The 24,782-nt window shown below is 40.8% G+C and overlaps 1 protein-coding gene across 1 annotated transcript in view; it reads left to right on the top strand.

The window, feature by feature from the left end:
* Positions 1–24,782, top strand: part of LOC109915609 (collagen alpha-1(XII) chain-like) — a 259,058-nt gene that overhangs the window by 182,387 nt on the left and 51,889 nt on the right. The window contains exons 51-55 of the mRNA XM_048601391.1: positions 17,936–18,094; positions 20,395–20,472; positions 21,972–22,058; positions 22,619–22,672; positions 23,779–23,874. Coding sequence (XP_048457348.1) covers positions 17,936–18,094; positions 20,395–20,472; positions 21,972–22,058; positions 22,619–22,672; positions 23,779–23,874 — 474 coding nt within the window. The remainder of the gene's footprint in view (positions 1–17,935; positions 18,095–20,394; positions 20,473–21,971; positions 22,059–22,618; positions 22,673–23,778; positions 23,875–24,782) is intronic.

Genomic DNA, 24,782 nt, shown 5'->3' with positions numbered 1-24,782 from the left:
TGTTATTAAATAGTTTTGTGTTTTTGGATATTTTATATGTTAAACAAAGACTCTACCATTATGTACCTCTCAATATTTTAGCAGCAATCTTCATCAGAGATATTTGATGTTTTTCCCATGAAAACCTCGTGTTCATTTTATCCATTACATGCCCTTGTGCTTTACAGGAATTCACCGAGATATTATGTTGAAAATCTCCGATTTCTTCTGTTATGTTTTCCTACTGACGTTTCTTTCATGTTTTCTGGCAAATGACATGCTTTTTTTCTTGTGACTGTAACTAAGAAAGAAAATCTTGCATTTCTACAGCATTTTTTTTTTGCTTTCTGTGCGTCCCAAAGCACTTTATAACCAATGAAGTACTTGAGCAATGAAATCACTGATGTAATGCAGGACAGTGCAGCTTCCAATCTGAATATAGCAACCTGTCACAAAAAGCAATGGATGTAATGACCAGATTGTCTGCTTTCATCATAAGAACATAAGAAATAGGAGCAGGACTCGGCTATCTGGCCCCTCGAGCCTGCTCCGCCATTCAATAAGATCATGGCTGATCTTTTCTTGGACTTACATCTTCTTACTCACCTGCTCACCATAACCCTAAATTCCTTTACTCTTCAAAAGTCTATCTACTTTTGCATCAACGAGGAAGCCTCACTGTGTTCACTGGGCAGGGAACTCCACAGATTCACAACCCTTTGGGTGAAGAAGATCCTCCTCAACTCAATCCTAATTCTGCTACCCCTTATTTTGAGGCTATGTCCCCTAGTTCTAGCTTCACCTGCCAGTGGAAACAATTTCCTGCTTCTTTCTTATCTATTCCCTTCATAATTTTGTATGGTTCATGTGATGTTAATGAGAGATCAATATTGGCCAGGAAATTGGGGATAACACATCTGCACTTCTTAAAAGTTGTGCAAGGGGATCTTTCACGTCTATCCAGATGGACATATGCTGTCTTGGTTCGATGTCTAATCCAGAGGCCAGTGCTTTCCCCAATACAGCACTTGTATAATACTGTGCTGGCATGTCAGCCTCGTATGAGGATGCTGGATTGGGACTTAAATCCACAACCTTGGAAAAATCAGATGGGAGAGTATCCTCAGTGAACCTAAGCTGACACAATAATTTGAGAAACAAAGAACTGTGGATGCTGGAATTCTGAAGTTAAATAACTTTAGGGACTGAAGACCTTCTTCCATGTCCGTTATCTACTCCACACCCTCAGGGCCTGTCAACAAATGGGTTGCCTTCAGCCCAGCTAACCTATTTTTCACCGACTAACGGTGCCCATTAGCAGCCTTTCTTTGTCCGTGTCTCACCATTATGCATCCCTTCATCTGCCCAACTGCTCTTCTCTCTCTCTGGGCTCTATCTTCACCTCTCATTTACTCCTCCCACTACCCTCTCCCCACTCCTTTTGTCTTCAGCATATGTATCACTTTTTCGTAGTTACAATCTGGACTGAAGAATGGTCGCTGGACGCGAAATGTTAACTCTGCTTTCTGTCCACTGATGCTACCAGACCTGCTGACTTTCTACAATAACTTAGCAATTCCTCATGAATATGCCTGAGTTTTTTTTTATTCCATTCCTTTTGAACATCATTAAAAGCCATTCAGTTGGCTTCTCCATATTATTTACACAGTAGGTTGATCCCACATGACACGTGAGGATCATAGTCACATGCTGATTCCTCAACTAAAGCCACTGAACCTTCCTCTCTTAAGGTTGGCATGGTGGCTCAGTGTTTAGCACTGTTGCCTCACAGTGCCTGGGACCTGGGTTCAATTCTAGCCTCAGGCAACTGCTAGTGTGGTGTTTCTACATTCTCTGTGTGGGTTTCCTCTCACAGTCCAAAGATGTGCAGGTTAGGTGGATTAGCCATGGGAAATGCAGGGTTACAGGGAGAGGGTAGTGGTGTGAGTCTGGGTGGGATGCACTTCAGAGAGTCGGTGGACTTGTCGGGCCAAATGGCCTTATTCCTCACTGTAGGGATTTTATGAATTTACATCCTTTACTTAAAAATTGCCAGGAAAGTCTCAAGAGGCCTAGTAGAAAGTTAAAGAGTCAATAACCAATCAACAGTGAAATTACCAGAGATGGCCAGGCCAGAGATTACATCATTAAGCTGAAGGGCCAGTTGGAAGTGGTTCTGCAGAAAGAAGGGGCTTCCTAAAGCAGTGGTCATGACCCCAAGAGGGGTCTCAAGCTTAAATTTTTGGGGATCCAAGCTCTGAGGTAGCAATGGCTTAGTAACGTACAGGGGATGGGATGAGTAAAAGGCATTGAAGTGTTTAATTGACCGTGATTCTTGGTTATATGAGAATGGTGGGGATCCCATTGAGGCATTTAAAATGATGCAAATATTTGACATTTTGAACTGAAAGCAGGAAGCATGCTTCTTGACAAACAGTGATATAAATCTGAAACTCTGGTCTGTTCTTCTGGAAAGCTCTTGAGTCAAAGGAAGAGAGAGTTTGAGGCCCCAAATTGTACTAAAATAGATGTCGTTATGAATCAAACTCTAATAAAAAGAGTAATCTAGAACAAGCAGGTCTAATTTTATTGGATATAAAACAAATATCTTCTTTTGGCAATGAAACAACCCCTTTTCATTCCTCATTTGTAAATGAAAGAGAGAAATATTAACATATGATATTTATCTGAAGGTTGTTTTGGGGTCTAAGAGGATGGATTATTTCCAGCTGGAAGCCTTCACTCTTAGGACATATTAATGTGAAGTGAGCAGAGTGTGTGTGACATACTGTGCACTAGTCTTCAGGAAAATCCGAAATATTAATGGCTGCACTTAAAAGCAAGAATGTTAATTTCAATTGTCTGTAAATTTGGCTCACAGTGTGTGCTTGGCAAATGCTATGTAGAAAGAAAAATGTCTGAATGAGTTAATGTTTTGCAAGACAAAATAGTCTTGACACGGTTAATGACAGAGTTGAGCAAATTGCAGCGACCATGGATCTTCCCAAATGTTAGACCTTGAAGCAAGGATGCACAAAGCAGATTTGTGGAAGGGGAAGTTCAAAACTAGAGGGCATATTTTTAAGGTGAGAGGAGAAAGATTTAAAAAGAATATGAGGGACGTAGAGAGTGGTTAATGTGTGAGTGAACTGCCAGAGGAAGTGGTGGATGCAGGTACAGCTACAATGTTTAAAAAGACATCTGGACAAGTGCATGAATAGGCAAGGTTTGGAGGGATATGGGCCAAGCACAGGCAGGTGGGACCAGTTTAGTTGAGGACTGGACTGGTTGGACCAAAGGGTCTGTTTCTGAGTTGTATAACTCTATGGCTGTGACCTCACGGAGGAAAAAGTGTCTGGCCTTTTTGTCCTGTGTTGATGGGCATCTCTACTGAAGCTGTTTCATCCATTCTTTGTGTATGAATATGAATGTGAAACAGTGGGCTGTTCACCTGTGGATTTCTATCCCTAGCTGACCCCAACTTGTACTCCAAGTTGTACTCATGGGGGAGCAATACTTTATTCTGAATCAATTCAGATCGACATACTTTTAATCAGTGAGGGAGGCTTTGCGGGAAAGGCATGAAAGCGAAGTGGAGGATTATCAGATCAGCCATGATCTCATTAAATGACAGTGGTAACTGGATGGGCTTCTTCTCTAGCATCTTTGGTCTTTTTAATTACCTGGCAACACTTGCTGGAGTCATCATTTCTCTAAATCCCATTTTAATTTTCAATGCCAAAGACCAGGATACGATCTTGTATTTTTCTTCAAAAGCACTCCTGGCAATTTCACCTTGGTTCTAAATCTCATTTGTTCCATGCTTACCTAAGCAAAGTAAAAGTTGTAATTCATCCCACTGGAGTGAATGGAAAATGGACGTGGCAAGTCCTAAAAAGAAAAAGTGTAGATTTTCAGTGTCTGCTGGACTTCATTGCTTTTAATTATATCATCAGAGTCAGTTGGAGACAGATTCCATACTTTTTTTCTGTTTCATGACTTGAAACTTGAGAAAATGGAGCTCTGTAAAAGGAAAATATTGACACGGTTTCCATTTTTTTTTGACTGAAACTTGGCGAAGCTTTCAAAATAAGTGGGACACGCAACATAGCTGTTCTGCTCGCATTCTGCTCACATTCCCAAGGGGAACTGAGACTGTTTTGAAGTGCAGTTGTGATAATATGGGATGCCATTGGGATAGTGAACCATTGAGTTTTGTGCGGCCATTGGAACATGTGGTGATGAGACAGTGTTGCTTCACATGCTTTGCCTGCTGCTACATTCCAGTACCAAGGTGACTCCCAGTCATTCTGTGGTTGTAAGTTTAAGACAGACAACACCATGTCCCTCTTTGTGTAATTACAGATCTGCAGCTGAGATAGGTTACCCAAAAAAGCTATTCAAGGTCAGAATCTTGGAATAATTCGACAATGTGCTGAAAAAGGCCTTAGGGTTGATGGATGACAGTCTGATTTGGGGAGGTCAGGATTGGGATTTGTCTGTCTCAACTTAGCTTGTGGATTCTGTCTGTGCAGTTGGACAGGTTTGATGTTCTAGGGTCTAGTGGCAAGTATTCTCATCAATCTGTGAGTCCTTTTGCACAGTATTAAATTACAGAATTTTTTTTTCTTTTAGCTTCATCTTCTCAACTGGGAATTTCACTTATCGAGCTGCGTGCCTCTATAATAGAAAAGATAAGAATGTTTGCAAAACGTGTATCCAATAATGGTTCTCAATGTAGAAAACCAGAACGCCAGGGGCAAATTAAAAGCAGATGGTGTCAACTGAATAGTTTCAGAAAGGGATATGTTATTGTGTAACACCTGACAATATCTGTACTCACTGCATGCTTAACTCCTGGCTCCCGTTTAACTATGTATCCACCATGGTTCAATGACAGCTTTCTTCTGAGTTAGAGGGTTATAGGTCCAAGTTCCAAACCAGAAACTTATGCAAATAATCTAATGCTTCCAATGCAGCACAGGGACAGCACAGCACTTTTGGAGATACCAATTTCTGGGTATATCATTAAACCAAGGCACTGTCTTAACTTCTGGGAAGATATAATAAGGTCTGAGCAGTATATGAAGACGAAGGGATTTTATTTTTAATCTGGACTCCAATATTGATCCCTTAGCCAAACCTAAAACAGGTTAAATAAAAAGAAAGTGTAGAGCTGGATGAACACAGCAGGCCAAGCAACATCAGAGGAGCAGGAAGGCTGACGTTTCGGGCCTAGACCCTTCTTCAGAAATGGCGGACGGGAAGGGGATTCTGAAATAAATAGGGAGAGAAGGGGAGGCGGATAGAAGATGGATCGGCCTCCCCCTCTCTCCCTATTTATTTCAGAACCCCCTTCCCCTCCCCCATTTCTGAAGAAGGGTCTAGGCCCGAAACGTCAGCCTTCCTGCTCCTCTGATGCTACTTGGCCTGCTGTGTTCATCCAGCTCGACACCTTGTTATCTCAGATTCTTCAGCATCTGCAGTTCCTACTATCTCTAAATAAAAAGAAATATGGATACTGACAAAACAAATCACAAAGTGCTGGAAAATCACAACAGGTCCAGCAGCATCTGTGGAGAGAAAGCAGAGTTAACGTTTCGGGTCCAGTGGTCTGAAGAAGGGTCTTTGGACTCTAAACGCTAACTCTGTTTCTCTCTTCACAGATGCTGGAAGACCTGTTCAGTTTCACCTAAAATAGGTGGCCAGTCATTATTTCTGCACTGTGAGTGGGTACTTGATATGGCAATTTGCCTGCTAAGTGTTCTTACCATAAAATGTAATGTCTAGGGCATTGTAGGGAGCTTATACATTATAAAGTATTTTAGGAAATTTTGAGTTTTTGAAGGATGCTATATGTAAGGCAAGTTGTTTTAAGTTTAATGCAAACTTGGATCAGAACCTCACTTTTCTTTGACCAGCCTATTTCCTTCAAGGAGCTGTGCTTCTTGAGAAACAGAACTGACAAGATCAAGTTTAACATCTAAGATGGCAAATGTTTCTCAAGCATGGAAGCTGTGGTAGCTGTCATGAGTTTCGTAATAAGTGAGGGTGAACTCATCCTGTCTGTGGGGAATTAAAGTTCATAACACATTCCTTGCTTTGATGGTAACCTTATGTTTTGGATAATGACCGTGAATTAAAACAGGATTTAGTAAATTTGCTGAATCTGCAATTGACCGAAACATGGACATGCTGACTAAAACAAGCAAAGCCACAATTATCACGGTGTTGTAAGGATATACAACATGCAGTCCTTGAGGACTGAATCTTTCTGCTGTGTAATTGAATAACAACGGTATTGTATATGAGTGGACTGCTTATTTCAGCACAATTTGTCTCAGCACAGTAACAAGAGAGTTCAGGAAAGGGGCTCTGAAGTACTGCTTTGCAAGAGTTTATCAGAAAGATAATATGTGCATTTTTTAATTCATTTGCAGGATGAGGGCATCACTGGCTAGGCAGTATTAATTGCCCATCCCGAAGTTAAGAGTCAACTACATTGGGGTGGGTCTGGAGTCACATGTAGGCCAGACCAGATAAAGATGGCAGTTTCCTTCCCTAAAGGACATTAGTGAGCCACATGGGCTCTTCCCAACAATGGACAATGGATTCATGGTCATCATTAGATTCTTAATTCCAGATTTTTGTTGATTTCAAGTTCCACCATTTGCCATTGCAGGATTTGAACCCAGGTCCTCAGAATGTTGTCTGGGTCTCCAGCTTAACAGTCCAGCAATAATGCTACTAGGCCATCACCTCCCCATTGATATACCAGTGTCTGCTCTATCTTCAGTGGAACTGTGCCAGTTGTGTACAGATCTGGATTGTTAATACACTTCCTTGATTTAGTGGGTCTACAGAATCCTTAGTACTGGCTCTGTTACTGTTTCTGGTACATGGGCCATTGTATCCACAATTTTGACCAAATGAGACTAGGTCAGATTGGGTGTGTGGTCAGGGCAGATGAATTGGACCAAAGGGTCTGTTTCCCTGCTGTATGGCATGACTGTATGACTCTAATGCTCTAGGGACCCAAATTCAAATCCCATTATAACAGATAGTGGAATTTGATAAAAATCTGGAATTAAGAGTCTAATAATGACCATGAATCCATTGCTGATTATCAGGAAAACCCATCTGGTTCAGTAATGGAAGGAAACTGTCATCCTTATCTGGTCTGGCCTACATGTGAGTCCAGACTCACAGCAATGTGGTCAATTCTTAACTGGCCTCTGGACAATCAGGGATGGACAATAAATGCTGGCCTGGACAGCAATGCCCTCATCTCGTGAATGAATGCAAAAAATCACAGGCCATAAGGGAGGGTGGGCATTACTAAGTGAACTATATTTACAATATGAATATTGAGACAGGAATGGGTTTATCGATGTTATTCTGTGTAATGATTTTTACATCACTGCCCATGTACTGATATCATTTCCAAAGCGGATCTATTTATTTGGAATGGGCCTTTAAAAATTCAGAGTGTTTCTGTAGTGTATCAGTCAAGAACATGAATCTTCAGATTCATAGCCCATGTCTTCGAGTTGTGTATAATCTCCTTGAGTTTAAGCAGCTGGTCTCTGAGCACCAGAAGTCACTGCGATGCAGAATTCTTGCACTTCATCAATGTCAATTATAGTAGCTGGACTTGGAACAGAGTCAATAGCTCCTACCCCATGAGCCTGTAAAGCAACTATTGACAGAGGAATGGCTGAAAATAACCAAATGGCGGAATTTATCTTTTTTAGATACTTCCCAGTTTATTTCCCTTCCTTGTGAAAGCAGTAACTCTGACAGAGGTTTGGTTCTATAGGCATAACAACTGCTCCCAGGATTTCATCCAAGTGGCCATTTGTCATCTCTCAGCAGGAATTGTTAGTGTTACCCGAGGCTATGTTAAACTTAGAGAGTTTACAGCCAAGTCCATTCCTGTTTTCATCTGTCATCTGTTTTCAGAAGAGTGCCATTATACCCTGATCAGAAATGGAGAATGTGGCTGATTTACCCCGTAATCTTCCTTTTTACCCTGGGGGTATTGACACTGCTTGTAATGCTGCTCTTCGCAATCTGACTGGAATCAGTTAACTCGGTGTAGGCTCAGCATCTATGGGCACTACTCTGTAGCAAGTATCCTGATAGATTCTTTTGTTTCCTTTTTCCCTCCACTCTGATGCACTGTGCTAATGGGAGGACTTTACTGCAATCACCTAAAGTAGGGTGGACCAGGAATTGAATTTGGATCCTCAATATATATGTACACTGTTGATACACATACACCACATGGGCGAGTGTGGTTCAAGGCAGTAACTTACCATTACCTTCTCAAGTTCAATTAGTTATGGGCATTGCCTGGGGCACATATATCTCATAAATAACTAGACCGATTCCAGGGATGGTAAGAACTGCCGATGCTGGAGTTAGGGATAACACAGTGTGGAGCTGGAGGAACACAGCAGGCCAGGCAGCATCAGAGCAACAGGAAAGATGACGTTTCGGGCCGGGAACCTTCTTCTAAGAAGGGTCCCGACCGAAATGTCAACTTTCCTGATTGTCTGATGCTGCCTGGCCTGCTATGTTCCTCCAGCTCTAGGCTGATTCCAGGAATGGCATGATTGACATACAAAGAGAGACTGGATCAGTTAAGACTGCATTCATTGGAGTTTAGAAGAATGAGGAGATATCTCATATCTAGGGAGGCGATGGCCTAGTGGTATTATCACTGGACTGTTAATCCAGAGATCCAGATAATGTTCTGGAGACCCGGGTTTGAATCCTGCCATGGCAGAAGGTGGAATTTGAATTAAATAAAATGTCTGGAATTAAGAATCTAATGATGGCCATGAATCCATTGTCAGGACAAATCATCTGGTTCACTAACATCCTTTAGGGAAGGAAACTGACATCCTTACCTGGTCTGGCCTGCATTTGACTCCAGACCCACAGCAATGTGGTTGACTCTTAACTGCTCTCTGGTCAATTAGGGATGGGCAATAAATGTTGGTCTAGCCAGCAACGCCCTCATCCCATTAATGAACAAAGGAAAAAAAAACTCATAGAAACCTATAAAATTGTAACATGACTGGACAAGGAAAACGCAGGAAGGATGTTCCCTATGACTGAAGATTCCAGAACCAGGGATCACAGTCTAGGAATACAGGGTGGAACATTTAGGATTGAGATGAAGAGAAATTTATGGTGAGCCTGTGGAATTCTCTGCCACAGAACGGGGTTGAGGTCAAAACATTGAACATTTTCAAGAAGGAGTTAGGTATATTTCTGAGGGCTAAAGAGATCAAAGGTTATGGGGAGAAAGCAGAAAGATGATACAGAGTTGGGTGATCAACCATGATCATATTGAATTCCTGCTCCTATTTTCAGTATTTCAATGTAAAACAAATCTGAATAAGTATCTTGGCAGCAATGCCATTTATGCTTTTCTTTTGGCCCTCATGGGTTTAGATCAATGAAGCTTTGTATTTATCCACCAAGCCATGGATGGTGTCCATCATGAGAGATTTATATGAAAAATGGTTGGTGTTGCCACTAATTGCATTCCATAGCCTTCCATGCAATCAATACAAAAAACTCCATGGGAAATTGACAGTTGTACTGATAAACATGATAAATGTTTTCTTGAGGGATTGCAAACACAGTGGCTTTATGCTTGAAGAGTTATGATGTTTCTGGAATCACGTCTCACCCTCGTTGATGCAATTCTGCAAATTTATATGTTGAGGCTAACAGAAAAATACTCAGCTGCAGTTATGAAAATAGAAGGTTCCTGACTCCTGCCCCAGAGCAAAGCCATATAGTCATATTCTAATTTCATTCTATAGTTCAGTACAAGAGTTTTCCAGTCATGATAGAGCTCTTCACAACTTCAAGATGTCCCAAACGATGTTAGAGTTAATTAAGTATTTTTGAAGTAATGTCGGAATGTAGGAAAGCAAAGAAACCAGTTTTCATACTGACTGGTTTGTGGGTTGAGATGGGTGCTGCAGTTTTTAGGAGTCAGGAGGTGAACATGTTAATATAACAGGTAATTAACAGAAGGGAACCAGTTGATGGCTGTTAATTGGTTAATTGTTCTTTAGCTCTCTCGGGTCTTTTGTGTGCAGTCATAGGCCCAGGTTCAACTTCTACTTACTCCAGAGGTGTGCCATAATATGCTCAAACAGGTTGATTAAAAACAAATCGTCTAGATATCTAAGGATTTTTGTGATGCAGTAGTAGTGTCCCTATCTCTGAACCAGGAGGCCCAGGTTCAAGTCCTACTTGGTGCAGAAGTGTGTAATAAGATCTAGCTACAGGCTGATTAGAAAATATTTTGTCTAGCTATCTAGGCAGTGTTGAGTTGCAGTGGTAGTGTCCCTACTACTGAGCCAGGAGGTCCAGGTTCAAATCCCAACTGCTCCAGTGTAATAAGATATGTCTACAGGCTGATTGGGAATTATTTTGTCTAGATACCTAGGGCTGTTGTGGCCCAATGGTAATGTTCCAACTTCTGATCTGGAAATCATGGTTTCAAGTCCTTCCTGTTTCAGAAGTGTGTTATGTCTGAACTGGGGGATTTGGGGGCTTTTGTGGCGCAGAGGTAGTGTCCCAACTCCTGAGCCAGGAGGCCTGGATCCAAGTCCCACAAGCTTTAAAGGTGTATAATAACATCTTAGAAGAGGTTGAGTAGAACATATTGAAAAAGAAGAGAGCTGGGGCTGGAAGAGAGCACTGTTAGTCTGAAGCAATTAGGAAAAGAAAGTCTGTCCTTCTGTTTCTGTCTGGTCATCTTGGTTGGACTCCATTAATAAACCACTCAGCACAGAGTACACAGACTCTGACTATCAGTGATAGCCCAAGATGTTAGAAAGTTCTTCTGATTCTGAAAGCTATGTGTAGAAATGCTTCATAGCATAGCCCACCAGGCTGATACTGCAGCACAGTACTAAGGAAATTGTACTGCATAGTAAGAGATGTTGGGCAGAAGTTTATCAGCCCCCAGAAGGTGGGAATGGAGTATGCTCTTTGTCTACGCCCCACTCTCAGAGAGCACCTACAGTGTGGAAGCAGGCCATTCGGCCCAACATGTCCACACTGGCTGTCTGGTAAGCATCCCACCCAGATCCATCCCTCTGCCCTATCCCTGTAACCCTGCATTTTGCATAGCTAATCCACTTATTTTACACATCCCTGGAAGCTATGTATCTTTGGACTGTGGGAGGAAACCGGAGCACCCGGAAGGAACCCGCACAGACACAGGGAGAATGTGCGAACACCACATAGACAGTCACGCAAGGCTGCAATTGAACCCAGGTGCCTGGTGCTGTGAGGCAGCAGTGCTAACCACTGAGCCACCATGCTGCCTCTATCCCCCACTACTGGGGAATTTTACTGATGGAGGAAGCAGCATCAGGGAGACTTCCATCTACAAGGTAGTGTGCAGCAGATTGATGTTAGGGCCCAATTAAGGGCCATTTTACCACTCCTTTGGCATTTTGCCGATGAAAGTTCACCTCCTCACCTTGTGGAGAGGGCACCAGATAAATGAAGGAAGCTTCCCAGCAGCAGAGAAAGGGGTGTTGTATCGAAAATGGATTTAGTAGTAGGTGAGGCAGGATCCGTAGCCCTATCAGTGTCCCAGAAGGAGTACCAGGACCCATCATTTCAAATATTTCCTTTCCTGCTGTCGAGTCCTGGCTTCCTTCAGCAGTGGCCCTGGCTTAGCTTTTCCAATTGGGCCAACAGGTCTGGGGTGGGCTGTAGTCCCTGAACCAAATGACAGTGCTATCACCCAGATAGCTGTCACATTAATGTTTGGGTGGAAGGCTCAGTGTTTGCATGTGTGGCAGTGACACATATTTCCACCCAAGTAGTCCATTCACCCAACCCTTAAAATTGAGCCGATCGTCTTTCAGCTGGTACTTTAAATCAAGAGGTAAGCTAGACGTGCACATAGACTTTCTTCTGAAGAAGTGCAAGGAATTATCCTGGTTTTTTAGGCAATATCTCTTTCTCAGAAATCCCAGGAAGAGGTTTGGGGTCAAACTTGGGTTTGGCAGAGGCCACAAAACAGCCCATAGAAAATCAACTGCCTGCTAAAAAAACTTGGCACGATTCACCGTCCTATTGGTGCAAATGACAAAGTAACTTATTTGGCTGTGAAGTGCTTTGGAATTTTGTTCTTTTTTGAATAACATAATGAAATAGATGATGACAGCTTTTGGTTTCTAAGCTCAGTTGAGTGATTAATTGGAGTTGAACAGTTTTTTTTTGAACTCTGCAACGTTCTATAAAACAACATTAAATATCTCTGGGGAAACTTGGATTATATATAAAAAAGCAAGGGATAGTGCTCTTGACACTTGAAAATTGAGTGAATTTCTGGTTATATTTGGATACTGCTTTGAGCACTCAGGGATCTCGTGGAATATAGGAGCTGCTGCAGTTCTGAAACATTTGATTTGTTTTTAAGAAAAACCTTGATCGATAGAAAAGCTCGACAGAGTTCAGAAGAGATTTACCAGGATGTTGCCGTGTGTGAAAGGTTTGAGTTATAAAGAAAGGCTGGCTAGGTTGGGACATTTTTCACTGGAGTACAGGCGGTTGTGAGGCAACCTTATGGAAGGTTATAAAATAATGAAGGGTACAGACAGAAATAATGGTAGTTGTCTTTTCCCTAGGATGGGAGATTTCAAGACCAGGGGGCACATTTTTAAGGTGAGAGGAGAGAGATTTAAAAAAGGCATGGGGCACAATTTTTACACAGAGGGTGGTTCGCATGTGAAATGAACTTCCTTAGGAAGTGGTGGATATGGGTACAATTACAATGTTTAAAAGACATTTGAATGAGTACATGAATAGGAAAGGTTTGGAGGGATATGGGCCAGGTGGGACTAGTTTAGTTTGGGATTATGTTCGGCATGGACTGGTTGGACCGAAGAGTCTGTTTCTGTGTTGTATAACTCTGTGACTCCATGAGACCTAACCCAGCAAGTACATTGTTGAGGCAAGGCAAAGTAAGTGCAAAGGATTTAAAAAAGCAAATTGTTTTGGTACTGGTACTGGAGACGAACGGTTCAACAGCTGTGAAATGTTTATCAGATCTATGTGACATGAACCTTGCTAAAATCAGCCAAGACTGTGAAGTTTAACTAAGCAAAAATAAACACACAGAGAACATGATGGGATTGCACTAACAGAGATTAACTGGGGAGAGGGCAGTTAAAAATAAAACAGACTGAAAAATTATAGTCAAGATCATTTCAAAGGCAGGCATCAGTCAAGGGTAAGTGTCGAATTTGAAAGATGGGAGCTGCACGCTTATATAAGCAAGATCAATCCTTGTGGACTGTTTTTCTATTTCTAAATAAAACCAAATCTCATGTACGAAGTCCCGAGAGTTAGAGGCTCCTTTCATGTCTGTACTGGATCCACAATAAGTGACACAACCTTGAACCCCAGAGATCAACATCACAGCCAGGCTTAGATTTGGATGTTGATTAAGAGGCTCCAAGCCAGACAAACATCAGTAATCGTTCTCTCTAAAAGGGAAGGAAAGTGTAACGGAAGCACTTTCTATAATGCTCACTCCATCTTATTCTGACAAAAGTAGGTGTCATGTAGAAACTATGTTGAATTTTGCCATTATTTTCAACCAAACAGAGACTGACATTTCACATCTCTATGTCCCCATCAGTCATCTTGATGAAACATGCTCATTGACATGTTATCAAGTGTTGAATGCAGTCTTTGTCAGGTTTTGAAACTGAGCCCACACAAGTTAGTTATGGCCTCCCATCACCTCCTGATCAAGTTTCAAGCCTTTCAACAGCCCTTATCATACTCAAAAGTGACATGCGCTTTGACCATGACTGTGGTAAATAATTCTTCCTTATCCCTTCAATGATACATTTGGTCTCTCACACTAGCATACGTTGTCTTCTCCGTCCCCTCTCATACTTGATGTCCAATCTTTGCTTTCTTCTTACACGTGGAATGTCTTGTTGTCCTGTAAATCAAAAGTGCGATGGAAATATATTCTATCTGATTCCCCTTCAGACTTTCTCTGTGGTGTAGTTGAGGATATTGCTTAATCTTTTGCCTTTAAGTCATTGAGTTGTCCGTTCTCTTTCATTCAATCTCCTCTGTATCAAATTACCTTCTCAATTCCCCTTTCTAATTCTACTTTATATTCATCAGAACTTTTAGAACCTTAATGTACAGCCTCATTTTCTTAAAATTAAAGCATTTCTGATTGACCTCACATTTGAAAACCTATCTCTTTCAATTCTGCAAAGACAAGGTTCTTCTGAATAAAAACCGAAAGAATTGCGGATGTTGTAAACCAGGAACAAAAACAGAAGTTGCTGGAAAAGCTCAGCAGCTCTGCCAGTATCTGTGAAGAAAAAAATCAGAGTTAATGTTTCAGGTGTGTGTGTGTGTGTGTGTGTGTGTGTGTGTGTGTGTGTAAGACAAGGTTCTTCTGCATTGGTTGCAAGGCTAACAAGGTACCTCTTTCCTTTCCTAATGCTACTCTTGTACCTTCTTATTCTATCAACATCCTCTTATCAACAACTCAATCTCATTAACTCCTTCCCTGAGATAAAATTTTCCATGTCCCTGCCACTGCTAGATCTGCCACCAAACTTAGGTTTTCTCATGAAGAAAAGAAACTTGTTCTTTTTCCTTGAAAGATACCTATATTTCAAGACTGTCCAAGATTTGCATGGTGTTTTTATGAATGATTGACTATCTGTTGCTACAGTCCTAGATATAATACAAAATAAAGTTGCCATTGAGATGATCTTCTCCAACTCCAACTTATCACCATCCATCTCAACCATTTATCATAAGGACAGGAGTAGGCCATTTTGCCCATGAAGGCTATTCCATCTTTTAATGAGATCATTGTGCATCATTGCATCAAATCTATTGATGTACATACTTTTCTTCATAACCTTAATATCATTACTTCATACAAATTCCTGATCTCAGTCTTGGGAAATTTCATTTGGCTCATCAATCACAGCCTTTTGGAGAGAATTTCAGATTTCCACAACCTCTGTTATGTCAAAGCGTGCTTTTTACTCTTAATTTTTATGATTGATCCCCATTTATTCTGGGCACACTCACCAGAGGAAGTGGATTTTCATTTGCTTACTTGATAAAAGCTTCTCATAATTTTATAAATCTGAATTAACATCTCCCTGCCTTCAGATTTCTGAAAATATGGGAGTGCAACCCAATGTTTATGCAAGCTCATAATTTCATTTGTAAAGCCCTGTGAAGACTTTCATGAAATTTTGCAACTTACTCTCAGAGAACAGTACGTATTTCATGGGGTGAAATGTACTTCATCATACAGTTTCTTGACTCATTCATCAAATGCTCAAAACTAGCTGTGGAACCCACCACCTCTTTTAGTCTTTTCTCCTTTTTCAATCTTGAGCTTTGAGAAGCTTGTTTCATCCCAGTTTATCTTTCACTGTTCTTAAACTTGGCTGGTACTTCATTCGATTCAACCTGGAAGAATATCTACTTCTTATGTTTTGTCTAAAAATAAGTGATAGGTCTATAATAAAATTTAATATTAAATGCTGGAGAAACTTAACCAGTCTGGCAGCATCTGTGAAGAGAGAAACAAAGTTAACATTTCGAGTCTGGTCTGACTCTTCTTTGGAAATGATATGTCTATCCATTTTTGTGTAGAAAACTACCTCCCTCATTAAGATATTCCTTCGCCTTTCAATAGTTCTATACATTAAACTTTCTAAGGCACATCTTTATCATGAAATATATTCTAGGGTTCTCCTGCAAAATTGAAATTTGTTGCAGCATTATAGACACTTTATATTTAATATTGTTTAGAGGACTCTGAAAGATTGCATTAAAAAAGGAATTTATTTTAAGTTGTGTGGACATACCTGAAGTGGTTTCTTTAAAAGAGGTCATTGAAAGTTCATTCATGACATTAAAGAATTTTTCAGACAAGGCTTTGTAGAAATTAAACGGCTGGCAGTAGCTGCGTTCTTTTCCATAGAACTTGCCCGGTTGCTTTTGAATACTAATTGGCTTGGTGAGGTTCTTGTTTTATCTGGTATGGTTGGAGGAAAGCCCACTAAGAACAAGCTGAGTTAGAGAGAAGCCAGTTAAGAACAAGCTGATTTAGAGAGAAGCTGAGTTGGTTGAAAGCTTAAGATGAACAAGTTGCCCAGCTCATTATCTCCCATCTCTTCAAAGAAACCCTTTATGTCAGTTCAGGGTGAAACCTATTTGCTTTTTTGAAAAAGTGATTAAAATGATATTTCGAGATTGTATTTCCTGAGCAAGCTGTGCCTGCAAGACTTCAGAGACAATGGTACATCATTAGCAAGAATCAGAACATCAGTGCAACAGATTTTAAAGCATCCTTTACTTTATCATATTGCCTTCAAGAATTACCCATTGTGGCCAAAGTGATTTTTTTTTGCAGAAAGATGATCTCTGCAGAGAATTTCCTTTTACCTATTTTCCGGAAGAGCATATTTATAGGGATAAGTATTTATAGTTCTGACTGAGTATGTTAACTAATTATTGCATCTTCAATGAATGAGTTTTTCTTTGATATTGTATCAATTATTATGTTTATTGTCTTTTGTTTTAAATTGGATATGGTCATTTGGTAACTAGAAAAGTTTTTATGTGATAGTAGACTGCAGATGCTGGAGAATCTGAGATAACAAGGTGTAGAGCTGGATGAACACAGCAGGCCTGCTGTGTTCATCCAGCTCTACGCCTGTTATCTAAGTTTTTATGTGATGTTGTTTAGAGGGACAGTTTGCTTCTCCAGCCTTGGTTGCAACAGTAGGTAACACAGAATGTATTCAGAGGATGAAACTGAGGGAAAGAAACATGAAAACATAAAGCCAAACCAGGAGATAAGCTGACATCAATGTGCAGTTATAATTCTAGAAATGTCATTTTCTTCTGCTAACACATTCAATGCTGATGAAACATTCTACACCCCTGAAATATCAGTTGTTGGGTCATTATGTGCAAGTATACTTCAAAAGCCCCTATATGTCACTGAGTGAAAATCTTCAAACTCCCTCCCTAGCAGCATTGTAGATCTAGCTATGCAAATTGGATTGTAGCAGCTCAAGATGGCAGCTCATCACCACCTTCTCAAGGGCATCTAGGGACGGGCAATACTTGTTGGCCCAGGCAGCGATACCCCAGATACCATGAATGAATGGGAAAAGAAATAGGGCATGCTTGTATAAATATATCACCTCTGGGACCTACGTAAAGCAACACAAAGAAAATGAACACATAATGAAGCAGAAATGCATTCCTCATACCCGTTTCATAGACTAAAACAATTCATGAGAATCGTTTATTAATTTAAGCTTTTTTTTTCCAGATATTACAGGAGGCAGGCAAAGAGACAACTTGCATTTAAATAATGCTTTAAACTAGCAAACCATCCCAGTTAGTATTACTAGTCAAACTGTGAGAGTAAACTATGTGAGGAGATATTAGATCAGGCAGCCCAAAAGCTTGGTCAAAGATGAAGATATCAAAAAGTCTTAGAAAGAGAGGCACCTCACAGAAAGGGGGATGGGGTTAAGGATGAGATTTCAAGGTTTAATGAAAACTGAAAGAACTGCGGATGCTATAAATCAGAAACAAAAACAGAAGTTGCTGGAAAAGCTCAGCAGGTCTGGCAGGATCCGTGAAAAGAAATCAGAGTTAACGTTTCAGGTCTGGATCCTGAGGAAGGGTCACTGGACCTGAAATGTTAACTCTGATTTCTTTCCAAGGTTCATTGTTCAGGCAGCTGAAAGTAAGGCCACCAAGGTTACTAGTAGATGTAAAACTGGTGGTACACTGTGTTCAGCTTAGTGATTGCAGAAAGTTGTACGTCAGTTTGTGAAATGTGGATTCAACTTGCATTTTTCCAATGTCCCCTTTGCAGGTTCATATCATGGTACACCAGAACAGCGTCAAACTGATTGTGGACTGTGAAGAGATTGAAGAGAAGATGGCAAATCCTCCTGGTAACATTACCACCAATGGATACGAAATTCTTGGAAAGCTGGCTAAAACTAGAGGACCAAAGGGCAGATCTGCTCCAGTAAGTCATGACAATTTCATAAGTTTAAGGCGCGAATATTTTAAATACATTTTTGTCTCCCTTGCAGATTTTTGATTGGTTAGGACATTTGATACCCAACTAGTTGACACGAGTATATGCCAAGCTGTTGGCTGACATCAACATTAATTAACTATTTCTTCTGAATAGTACGTTCATATCACATAATCAAGAAACTGAAATAACTTTCGACGTGAGATTATTTTAGCTCTTTCTCAAAAGCTTCAGTGTTAAACACCCAATCAGAGGTTTTACCAGAATTGATCAGCTATGGGTCAATACCATTGTTAACCACCAGTGATCATACATGCCCTTAATGCTTTTATTTTTAGAAGCAACAATCCTGGAATTTTCAGTTCAGCCCTTCTCCATTGTGTAACTTCTCTGTTCCAACAACTCAACAGTATGGCAAAGTTGAAATCAAGAACTGATTGTGGGAGGAGAATTTTTCTAGCTTAAAATGTGTTAGTGAGCAAACACAACTATATTGTAAACATAGCAATTTTGTGACTTTTTTCCAACATAACCATCAGAAAAACAAATTTCTTCAGTGTGTAAATGATGGTGCAGGAACATGTTTGTACCCTTGTGTGAAATCAAAGATCTGAAGACATCTATCATTGATCCCTTTTTGGAACTGTGGGTGAAGAGAAAAAACGCTATTTGTCCTCCAATCTCTGGCACCATAGGTACAGAGGAATGTATTCCCATTTTGTGGGATAGTGTTTTACATTGCTGAATTTGATTCAGAAGTAAGGCATGATGCATTATTGTAGGCATGTTCAATGACGCAGCCACTGTTCTGTACTCCATTCAAAGATGTAACTTTGTGAATAGACTGAGCAGAATTTTCAGGCTAGGAGTATCAGGTTGGAGATGGCTGAGGAAGTGAGTGAAACTTCTATCTTGGAGCAGAATGGGTGCTCACATGCAATCTGATGATCCTTAGCCCAATATACTAACACACACTTGAGGATCCTGGAATCTTTCAATGGGACAGGCAGCAAGTCGACAGCCTATTCTTACTTCATGGGATAACTGGGCACCCAGACAAGGCAAGCTGGCAGCAAAGAGAAAATGTGACCCCATTGCTTTTTGTGTCAGTTCTCCTCCTTTCCCACCAGACCCTCCTTCCCTGTGCTACTTTGCTCCACTTGGGGAAACGAACACCGCAGCCCAACCATTCACATACTTTACCAGTGTATCTCTTGCTCTGAACTTACCCCAAGGTCTAGGAAGAAGGCAGCCTTGCCAGATGCATGCAGCTGGGTCTCCGAATGCAATCAGAGTGAACTGCATCGGGAAGGGGCACCTGATTCTGGCGAATTCAGCTTTTGATGAGTTGCAAATGTGTGCAGATAGGCTTCCCAGAACATTCCCAACCTTTCAAGGCCAAAGAACTCATTGCAAATGTTTACCTGGCTGGCAGGTTTCCAATGTTTTCATCGAATTCAGATCACCTGCCCACCTTTTATCTCACCTCTTCTGGGCCAGAAGATTCTGCCTCAGTGAGTAGCTTGTGTCAAACTCCAGTATTTAAGGTACACCTTCCCATGGGTTTGAATGAGAGGAGAACACAAAACAAGGGTAACATCATTGCAGTCCAACAATAATAATAAATTACTTTCCTATCCATGAACCACTTATTCAACAGAAACATTAAGTGAAACATTTTGTTGAATATTAATTGCTTTAAAGGGCCATTCTCAATTGTTAGAATATCTGGAGAATTTAAGAGGAGGATCAGAAAATTTTGGTAGCACATGGCATATCCCAAAGTTGAGTTGATGCTATAGACATATAGGCTATTTTTAAGCACAGAACTGGAACGACTGTGAGGCCCAAACGGGACTAGATACAATGGAGCAAGAAGGGTAGAGTGATAGTTGCACTGACTACCGTTGTAGCAGTGAAAAACAAAAGAATAGCAAGAGGTGAAAATCATTGGGCACATAGACCAATCAGGCAGTGAGAAAGCATTAGGCAAAACAAAAACATTGAAGGCAGAAGGGAATAAAAAGCAAAGTACTACTGATGTTGGAAGTCTGTAACGCACCAGAAGATGCTATAAGCACTCCACAGTTCCAACAGTACCTTACAGACAGAGAGAGAGAACCAAAGGGTGTAGCTTTGCAAGTTGATGAATATTTCATTAGAAAGGAATAAACAGAGCACATTGGTTTGAGTGAAGAGACATTGGAAAGACCAAGGGGCATTCAGGCTAATTACGATAATATGTATTCATTTGCTTCAATGTATTCTTTTCTCTCTTTTGATTATAGTTCGAAATTCAAAGCTTCGACATCATCTGCAGCCTGGGTTGGGTTATAAGAGACAAATGCTGCGATCTTCCTTCCACGGCAAGTATCCACCTGTCAGTATGTGACATATGCCAGAGTTTTGGCTTGCCTGTCTGTGTTTTCCTTGGATTGTCAGAGGCGTCTGCTTTTCCTTAACTGAGGAGGTATTTCTGTTGCAAGAAAGTGTAGGGAAAGTAAACAATGCTGTGTTTTTGAAATAACTGTGCAGTCCTGTCACCAAGACACCCTTTATGTACATGTGCACAGTACATGGGCTCTGACCAGCCAGTTCAGAGCCAGCCCCTAGGATTCGGAGACTTTCTGAATCTCCTGTGTATATCTGTCAGCCAAGGCTCCCTGATTGGCCCACATTAACAACCCCAATCAAGGGTGGCATTGTTAATGAGATCTACCTGGCCCTTTTTCCAATCACTGCAGTTTTCTTTTGGAATGCACTCATTAATTGGAGGAGGGAACAAAGGGTGCTTTACCAACACCAAATATCAGCCCAATTGGATAACATCAAGTCTCCCAAACTTAAATAGGCAGGCCATTTCCCCAGGAGATGGACCACTGTTGGCAGGGTGACATGGGCGAGTCTGAGTCTGAGTTTGAGTGGTGACACCTCCAGGATAGCATCCAGCTGGAATTGGCAAAACTGCGTCCACCACACACTTTAGTCATTGACATTTTATTAGCATTACAGGAAAGGTAGGGTTGATTGTTCGCATTCAGTTGGTACCATAAAGGTACTTTATTTTCACTTGCTATTCTTCACTCAGAAAACGTAGTCTCAAAATAACCGAGGTGGTGGAATGCTTCAAACAATTAATTTGTGAACACAAGATTCATTTTACTTTATCACCGGAAATGGGTGATCATGAACATTTCCGGATTGGTGCAAAAATCCTCATACCTTTGGGGCAAGTAAATTTCAAGGACATTTCCATCTACCTCTCTGGTTTGTATTCTACCACTCTGAAATTTGTTCTGGGTAACAAAGCAGTAAATGGACACGTTTGTATATTTTCCAAAATTCTGAGAATAAAAGTGAAATTGCACCATGTTTTGGTTTTTAGAGATGGCAGGTTTTAACATCCTGGTGTTCCGGGAAAGAATCAGTTGGGGGTAGAGAAACAGATGGATTATACATTTCCGTGGAATGGCAACAATCACCAAATGGTGTTTCTTAGTCATGTTTTATTTATAGCCACAGGATCCATGCCAAGCATTGACCCTGATATTTGACAAAAAACTGTCTTTGTTACTGCTGTTAGGAATCCTTAACTTCCCCACAAAGGCCCATGCAATGAAGAATAACAATACCAAGCACCAGTTAAATTTGAATAAACGCCAAAGTAGACCTCCACATAAGAAGTATAGATGCCTTTGCTTTGTTTAATTTTTTTTAAAAATGCTGTCTAGTTTGCTTCATAGCTTTTCACATCATTGGCCATACAAAGCAATTGATTTTGTTTTGGGGATAGTGGGTTATGGTTTTCTTTCTATCATGACTTATTTCATTATCTGACAAAATCGTGCGGTTTCTGTAATTTCAGAGAGATGAAGCAAAGTGTCCAGCGCTTCCACATGCCTGCACATGCGCTCAGGACAGTATTGGGCCCCCAGGACCTCCTGGACCTTCTGTAAGGAAATACTTCATTCGTTTTCATTTCCTGGGTTAGAAAGCAGTTCACATAATCTATCAAGCTAACGGAAAAGACAGACAGAGAAAGAGAGAGATACAGAATAAAACATTGTGGCAAGGGGACAATCATTGCATTCTGCATCAGTGCTGATGGTGCTTGAAATGCTAGCAGAAATCTCTCAATCTTGGAGAGAGAGAGAGAGAGAAATACGTAGTGAATGTAACTTAAATTGAAAGTAAAATGAAAGCGTTCTGTTCAACAATTATGAATTACCTAATGTAGAAATGAGGAAATATGCTGAGCCAGGACTTTTTAATGCATGAATGTGTATAATTTACTAATTGTGTCCATGTGTAATGAAACTCACTCAGCCACCTAACATATCCAAACAAGACAATCTCAGACGTTTCCTTCTCAGCTTGATTATCCTGTGAGCCTGGGGCTGGGGACGGGTGGGGGGAGCAGTGGTGTTGGTGTTCAGCGGTGAAGGGAATCCATGTGTTTTGAACGCAGGCTGTGCTTATTTTGCTTTCTCTGTGATTTTTTTCCATTAACAGGGTCAAAGTGGCAGCAAAGGTCCGAGAGGAGAAAGAGGCCAACAAGGGTCACCTGTGAGTATCTTACTTTCTGTCTTGTGATCCTGGCATTCAGGCCTCGTGCTGTCAGCAAAACTGTCGTATAATCTCTGCGAGTGCAAATGGGGTTGGGGGGCGGTGCGGGGGGCATCTCAATCCAGCTCAATTTCATCCTTAACTGAAACTGTACGTATTACTTTCCATCATGGACCAACAGATAGCAATCACGAGTGGGATCTCTGGTTAATGCCTCCCTTCCCGACACCCTTGGGACATAGAGTCATAAAATTTTACAGCACAGATCAAGGCCCTTCAGCCCATTGTATCTGTGCTGGTCATCAAGCATTTATTTATTCTAATTCCATTGTCCAGCACTTGGCCCGTAGCCTTGTGTGCTGTGGCATTTCAAGTGCTCATATAAATAATTCTTAAATGCCTTTAAGGTTCATGGCTCTACCACTCTTTCAGACAGTGAGTTCCAGATATACACCTCACTTTGGCTTAAAAAAAATGGTTTCCTCATATCCCCTCTAAACCTTACCTGAAGACTGTGACCTCTGGTTATTGACACCTCTACTAAGGGGAATCGTCTTCCACCTGAGCTATTGTTAAATAAGTATCAGTCTCGTAGAGTTGGAGATTTAAACTCACTTCAGGAACATGGACTCATAATCCAAACTGATACTGATGCAGTACTGAGGGAGTGTTCTAGGAGTCAAATACCAGACGAGAAATTAAGCTGAGGCCAAGTCTACTAAGTTTGCAGATGGACCACAACATCTCATAGCAGTATTCAATCAATCAGCATCACTAAGGATTACAGGGACATTGTTTCATTGATTTCTTTTAGGCTTTGCTGTGTGCAAGTGGTTGCAGCATTTACCACCTTATAACAGGTCAGTTAGCAGGGACGGGAGATTGAACCTGTACTGTGTGGTTCAATCACATGCTGATTGATGTAATTACTAACAGAGCCTTCAGGATGTGTAAGTCAATATTCGGGTAAAATTTATGCATATTTGGTTTGGAGCAATGTCCAGATTTACATGATGGCTGCAGATGACTGCAATAACAGCTACGTATTGTTTCTTGTTTGTCATGCAGAAAGTGAAAAGAAAAACCTTTTATTTGCTGTTTTACAGGGTGCAGCAGGCCCTCGTGGTGATCTAGGACCTCCAGGTCCACAAGGCCTCCCCGGCCCTCAGGGTGCTAATGGGCTATCACTTCCAGGAGAACCAGTGAGTCTAACTGTTTTGTTTCCTGTCCCCCTGTCCTGCCCTCCCTCCCCCATCTTTGTTACAGTATACGGTTGAAAACAATTCAGAATTATCACACATTAATCAGAAAGCTGTCAATCTTGAAGAGAGAGAGAGAGAAAAATATGTAGTGAACGTGACTCAAATTACAGCGCAAATGTTGTAATCCAGTTTGCTTTACTTCACTTCAAGAATGAAAACAGGACCAATCCCAGAATAGTATTACAATTCTCGTGTTGTCCTTCAATGTAATGTATATAGTATAGAATATATATTTGATTCTTCCCTCTCCTTTCAAACTGTTGGCTTTATAACAGATAAAAATGTTGTTTAAAAAGAAAAGACATAATTAGACACAAAGGTATTTTTATTAGCAGCTGAATTTTTCAGATTTCGGCTAATCTCGGTGAATTCAAACAGGATACATTTGCCTTGGACCAGTTAGCATTCAATAAGTGTCAACTCCCAAACTCGTGGTTGATTTGTCAAGATGAAAACATGTTTCATAAAAGTGTTCCCCCAACATTTCCAATTTTAATATAACATAAGGATCAGAATTTCAAACATGAGCTAAAAAGGAATCTGGAGTGTTTGTTTAGGACTTATCTTCGCCCGTGTATAAAACTTGCTCCTTGGTTTGGTATTGCTAGCATTTACTGCCGATCTTTCAATGCTCTTGAGAAGCAGGTGATGAGCCTTCTTCTTGAACTGTTGAGGTGCATGACGTGAAGATATTTCCATAATGCTGCTAGGCAAGGAGTTCCAGGATTTTGACTCAGCAATGATGATAGAATTAGGATGAATTCCCAGCTCACCAGATTATGTGACGAGGATGAAGATTACCCCCGAATGGTTGGTTACCTTTTGTAAGTTAATATGTTGTAGGTCAG

Source organism: Rhincodon typus, chromosome 9, assembly GCF_021869965.1.
Source record: "Rhincodon typus isolate 14 chromosome 9, sRhiTyp1.1, whole genome shotgun sequence".
NCBI lineage: Eukaryota > Metazoa > Chordata > Chondrichthyes > Orectolobiformes > Rhincodontidae > Rhincodon > Rhincodon typus.
Note: the sequence above shows the minus strand (reverse complement) of the source record. Positions and strands in the feature narration are given on the sequence as shown.